This window comes from Helianthus annuus, chromosome 9, assembly GCF_002127325.2.
Source record: "Helianthus annuus cultivar XRQ/B chromosome 9, HanXRQr2.0-SUNRISE, whole genome shotgun sequence".
Taxonomy (NCBI): Eukaryota; Viridiplantae; Streptophyta; class Magnoliopsida; order Asterales; family Asteraceae; genus Helianthus; species Helianthus annuus.
This window is the reverse complement of record NC_035441.2, coordinates 189,456,721-189,462,930: the sequence shown is the minus strand read 5'-3', so window position 1 is coordinate 189,462,930 and position 6,210 is coordinate 189,456,721. Positions and strand designations below refer to the sequence as shown.

Genomic DNA, 6,210 nt, shown 5'->3' with positions numbered 1-6,210 from the left:
AAAGGCGGACGCTTCAACGTGAAAGACACGTGTCGCTTGAATGGAAAACAGACGCTTCAAGTAAAAGGCAGACGCTTCAACGTGAAAGGCGGACGCTTCAGCGATCTGGAGGACCTTCCAAAGACGCAGGAAGGTGACAATTTTGAAAATGCACTTGGTCAACAGACATTTTAGTAATTTTCCCCTTTATATTTTTTGAATAGAAAAAAGCAATAATAGATAAAAGGAGGTGTCTGTCTGTCATCACCGACCGACTGTGCATCCAAAACCCTTGGCTTGGCTTGGCTGGGCGGTGTTGAGATCTGCTAGTGATTGAGATTGGGATGGGGAGGGGAAAGCATAGGAAATCGACCAAGTTGGTATTCGTATGCGTTGGGCTTCTTGGAGCAGCCCTAATCGCAGATCTGCTCTGGGCTTCAACATTCCCCTACAAATCATCATCATCATCCACCCTCGCATTCAATTCCAATTACCCCCACCCTTCTTCCAATTCCTCTGCCAAGGTTCGTTTCTTTCTTATCCAAATGTTTCTGTTGTTACTGCTGGCTGCTTATGAATGCTGCTGGCTGTATTATAATAGGAGGAGGTTACTGATAAAAAAGATGGTGTTCATGGGAGAATCCTCTCTAAAACTTTTGCTGATTTGCCTGGCCCACAACTCAAATGGGACAGGATGTCAGAATCACCAGTGCCCCGTCTTGATGGAGCAGCAATCCAGATCAAGGATCAGCTATTTGTTTTTGCCGGATATGGAACTATTGATCTGGTCAGTCAGACAGACACAATCTTACTCTCATTCATTTCTTCTACTGCTCTTGCTTGCTTGCTTGCTTGCTTGTAGTAGTTAGTAGTAGTTGACCTTCCTTCCTTCCTTGGCAGGTGCATTCTCACGTTGATGTATATAACTTTACCAGCAACACATGGTCCGCAAGATTTGATATGCCAAAAGAAATGGCACACTCACATCTGGGAATGGTAACAGATGGAAGATATATCTATATAGTCACTGGACAATATGGTCCGCAGTGTAGAGGACCAACAGCACATACTTTTGTGCTTGACACTAAGACCAAGAAATGGCAGGACATGCCCCCTTTACCAGTCCCTAGGTATGCCCCTGCAACTCAACTTTGGAGAGGTAGACTACATGTGATGGGTGGCAGCAAAGAGAACCGGTATACACCAGGAGTAGATCATTGGAGCATTGCTGTCAAGGATGGTAGAGTTCTAGACAAGGAATGGCGAACTGAAATGCCCATTCCTCGTGGCGGCCCCCACAGGTATCATCCATCATCTCTTGCACTTGCTAGCTAGCTAGCTACCTCAGATAGATTTGTGACTAGGAAATCAAGGATGCCTTTCGTAATTGATTCTTTTTGTTACTGTAGTCTGTTTTTGCAAACGCTCCTCCTGTAACTGATTGATTATCTTTACTCAATTGTGGTGGTAACTGATTGATTATCTTTCCTTCAGGGCTTGTGTTGTGGTGGATGACAGGTTATATGTGATTGGTGGTCAAGAAGGTGATTTCATGGCCAAACCAAATTCCCCTATATTCAAATGTTCTCGGAGGAACGAGGTATTATTCAGTACTCCCTTTCTTTTTGTTCATGAGGTTATATTGGTTAAGGTATTATTAAAAATATTCTTCTTATTATTTCTGCTTAAAGCTTAAAATTTGTGTCAGGTTGTATATAGTGATGTTTACATGTTAGATGATGAGATGAAGTGGAAGGTTTTACCGCCTATGCCTAAGCCCGACTCTCATATAGAATTTGCTTGGGCAGTTGTCAACAATTCTATTGTTATTGCCGGTGGCACTACCGAGAAGCACCCTGAGACCAAGAAAATGATCCTCGTTGGAGAAATCTTCCAGTTTCATTTGGATACAATGGTAATTAATTAAGATGTTTTCTTTGATGCATGGCTAGATGAAATTACTAATCCAAATCCACATTCACATGCTCTCTCTTCAGTTAGATATTATAGCTCAGTGTTTGTGGCAGCTATTCCTATTGCCTTGCATATTCCAGTGTCTAGGAAATAGAGTTGTAAATCCAAATAATTAAAACTAATCCACCATAAGTTGCTCGCTGTGAGTTATTTTTATGTCATACTCGTGCCACATCCAACTGCCGAACTTGATGTTTAGAAGTTGATGACGCAGCTTAGCTAAGGCTAATTGGATATATATATATATGTTGTTTTGCAGAAATGGGCAGTTGTTGGGAAGCTTCCTTATCGTGTGAAAACCACATTGGTAGGGTTCTGGGATGGATGGCTGTACTTCACCTCAGGACAACGTGATAGAGGACCTGATGATCCTACTCCCAAAAAGGTCATTGGAGAGATGTGGAGAACGAAACTAAGCTTGCCTCTTTCTTAATCTATTATTATATATATATATATATACACACACACTATATGAATTTGATTATTTTAGATCAGTGCAAATACACATTCTCATGACACTATTTTCTTGTTTATCCTTCCTTGAGCGATGGGAAAAAGTAGTGGAGGACAATGTTGTAATTGTTTTTGAGGAGGTAGGAGATCCAGATGCTTGTTTTTATTTGTAAAGTGAATTGGATTTTAAATTATCTAAATGTATTCTATGGTGAATGTATTTCAACTAGTTGTATTCTTCCAATGTTTTAGTAATTCCGTATACACACAAAGCATAAAATAATGTTTACCATTGTATTAAGTAGGGCTGTAAACGAGTTGAGCCCAACCTCGTTTAAGCTCGAGCTTGTGTTTTTTCAATTTAATTAAAATGGATCGTGTATTTTTTGTTAATGTTAATTATTTAATTGTTTTATTAGTTAATTTTTATAACTATTTACATTACACGTATATTTATAGAATAATATATATTAATTAAATAATTTTATATATAATAATAGTTATATAAATGTACTAGGTTAGAACCCCGTGTATTACACGAGTTGTATAAATGTAATTTTATATATTAAATAATAAAAAGTTACATCTTTATGAACCCCTTATATTTTACGGGTTAAATAAATGTAATTTTATATATTAAATAATAAAAAAAAAGTTATATCTTTGAAAATCATGTGTATTACACAGATTAAATAAATGTAATTTTGTATACTATATACTAAAAACGCCGTATCTTTAAAAAAACCCGTGTATAATCGGGTTGAATAATTCTACCAAATAATAAAAAATTACATCCTTAAAAATTTTATATATTACATGTGTTGAATAGATCTAAAAAGAGTTATATCTTTAAAAACCATGTCTATACACAGATTAAATAAATGTAATTTTGTATATTAAATACTAAAAACGTCATATCTTTAAAAAACTCATGTATAGCCGGGTTGAAAATCTACCAAATAATAAAAAATATATATCCTTAAAAAACATTGTGTATTACACGTGTTGAATAAATCTAATCTTACATAGCAAATGATAAAAAAGTTATATCTTTAAAAACTTCGTGTATTACACGGGTTATATAAATGTAACTTTGTATAGTAAATAATAAAAAAAAATATATTTATAGTAAATAATAAAAAATTTATATTTTTAAAAACCCCATGTTTTACACGAGTTGAATAAATATAATTTTGTATACCAAATAATAATTTTTTTTTAATAAATTAGGATAACATTTAATATCAATTTATTATTTATATATTTAATATAAGATAAGTAGGAAAGAGAGGTATTTGTTTTAAAAATATATTAAATTAACAATTTAGGTTTGAGGATAATATTTTATTAAACTACGATAAGATTTAATATTAATTTATTATTTATTTATTTAATTAATAAAAGATAAGTATAGATTTGAGGATACATTCAATGACTGACACGTGTCCAAAACTTGGTTTCTTTTATTATAGTAGATAGATAGATTAAATAAAATTGTAAAAACAAAAGCTTATTTATGCTCGGGAGCTGGCTAAGAGTTCTTTCCTGTTGTGGATAAAAATGTGTAGTTAGTAAAATATTGACCAAAATACTTGTCTTAGGTTGATTTATCATTATTACTAGGTTAGAACCCCGTGTATTACACGGGTTGAATAAATGTAATTTTATATACTAAATTAAAACAATTATTCTTTAAAAATCTCGTTTATTGAACAAATGTAATTTTATATATTAAATAATAAAAAAATTATATCTCTAAGAACCTCATGTATTGTACTGAATAAATGTAATTTTATATACCAAATAATAAAAACCAACGTATTGTACGGGTTGAATAAATCTAATTATATTTACTAAATAATAAAAAAAAGTTATATCTTTAAAAACACTGTGTATTACACGGGTTAAATAAATGTAATTTTGTAACCATATATATTACATGGGTTGGATAAATGTAATTTTATAAACTAAATAATAAAAATATTATATCTTTATAAACCCCGTGTATTATACGGGTTGAATAAATCTAATTATATATACTAAATCATCATCATCATACTCAGTAAATCTCACAAATAGCAAAGCTAAGCCAGGGTCTGAGGAGAGCAAGATGTAGAGGTTGCTTTCAGTAAGACCCCCGACTCGATAGTAGTTTTGCATCAAACTTTGGACATAAGACACATAACACTTAGCAATCGGGACAAAGACCGATTAGTGCATGTTCCCTTTTGTCTTTCTGCTATCAACGCCACCACATGATGATGATGATGCGTGATTAACCGTCCGCCACTTTTAACGTTATTTTCACAAATTTAGTGAAATAACGTTAAAATTAGTGCAATTTCACTTTTGCCTTTCGAGAAAAAGAAGCTGAGTAGATTTTCAATTAATATTGATAGCCAACTGATATTTAAAAAACGAAAACAAAGAAAAAAAGAGTTTTGATAATATGTTAGTAGGGTTTTAGTGGAGTTTTGATAATATGTTAAGTAGGGTTTTAATGGAGTTTTGTTAATGGTGAGAATCGAAGTCTAATCAAAATTAAATGAATAGGAGATTAAAGAAAGTGTGAGGATATTGGAATCAAGTAATCGTTATGTGTATGTTTAATAAGAGATAGAATAATCAATATTTTTTTTATAAAATATAATATGAGATAAGGGTAAACTAAATAAAAAAGTGTCAATTTAGTAAATAATAATATTAAGTATGAAAAGGTAAGAAATTACAAATGTAGACATCTTCAATGAATGACACATGTTCAAAATCAGGTTTCTTTTATTATATAGTATAGATTTATTTTAGGGTTAATGGATTTAAACACCCCTCAACTATTGCCATTTGGCCGCTGGCACTCTCAACTTTGACATTGGCTCACAACACTCCCAACTTGACACATTGTGTGTTGTGTCATCCCGTCGTTAACTACCCGCTAACTTGGTTAGATTTTTTTGGTGACGTGGCCAGTATTTGCTGACATGGCATGCTGATGGATCCAAATTTGTTGATGTGGCATCCGGTTCAGCCCATACAAGATAAACAAGTCCTGGCCCAAAATAGATCCTTTTTATAAGCTTCCAATAATCAAAAACCCTAATCTTTTCGTTCTTTTCACTCTCAATAGCAACCCTAGCTATCCAGAACAACAACAATGAGTACACATTCATTCATTCATTTCTTCAATTTCTCACACAATTGCTGCTAAATCACATCTTCTTTTCATTTCCTATTGTGTTTAATTACTGATTGATCGATCCGATTAGTTAAATGCGGATAATTAGGGTTTTAATCAGATGAAATGTGTTCATCTTGGTTGGTGATTGATTACAGGTGCGTACACTTATGTGTCGGAGCTATGGAGGAAGAAGCAGTCGGATGTCATGAGGTTTATGCAGAGAGTTAGGTGTTGGGAGTATCGTCAGCTTCCTTATCAATCTACACATTCAAATCACCAAAATCCAACACTCTTAAATGCACACAATCCCGATTCCAACAACCCCAAACCCCCAAATTTCACTGACAAAATCAGATTGATTCCGACAGTGAAAGAATCTTTGACTGGTAACGAATTTAATCGAAGACCATGTTAAATCTCTGTTGATGGTGGTGCTTCGTTGTTAAAGGTGATGATAAGGTTGATAAGAGAGGGCTGATCGAGAACGAAGAAGGAGGGAATGAGCCGGCGGAGCTGGCGAGGTGCCGCCGCTGGTGACACCGTGACCATGTGTTGTTTTGGTTTGAGTTTTGGTTCAAGTGATTGTTGGGGTGTGGTTTCCGATGATGATGGTGGCGGGTGACTGTGGT

The 6,210-nt window shown here is 34.1% G+C and overlaps 1 protein-coding gene across 1 annotated transcript; it reads left to right on the top strand.

Annotated features, from left to right (window-relative positions):
- Positions 1-215: 215 nt before the first annotated feature.
- LOC110880322 (kelch repeat-containing protein At3g27220) lies at positions 216-2,643 on the top strand. The gene is made up of 6 exons (XM_022128907.2): positions 216-503; positions 581-766; positions 880-1,280; positions 1,474-1,579; positions 1,688-1,894; positions 2,213-2,643. The coding sequence occupies exons 1-6, from the start codon at positions 324-326 to the stop codon at positions 2,384-2,386; spliced, it is 1,254 nt and encodes a 417-aa protein (XP_021984599.1). The 5' UTR covers positions 216-323; the 3' UTR covers positions 2,387-2,643.
- The last annotated feature ends 3,567 nt before the right edge of the window (positions 2,644-6,210 follow it).

What these genes read in the sequence shown, in the direction of transcription:
- LOC110880322 (XM_022128907.2), top strand. Translation starts at nt 324, where the DNA reads ATGGGGAGGGGAAAGCATAGGAAATCGACCAAGTTGGTATTCGTATGC. An exon ending in GATATGGAACTATTGATCTG is followed by an intron (nt 767 to 879) that starts GTCAGTCAGACA and finishes CTTCCTTGGCAG; the next exon opens with GTGCATTCTCACGTTGATGT. An exon ending in CCTCGTGGCGGCCCCCACAG is followed by an intron (nt 1,281 to 1,473) that starts GTATCATCCATC and finishes TCTTTCCTTCAG; the next exon opens with GGCTTGTGTTGTGGTGGATG.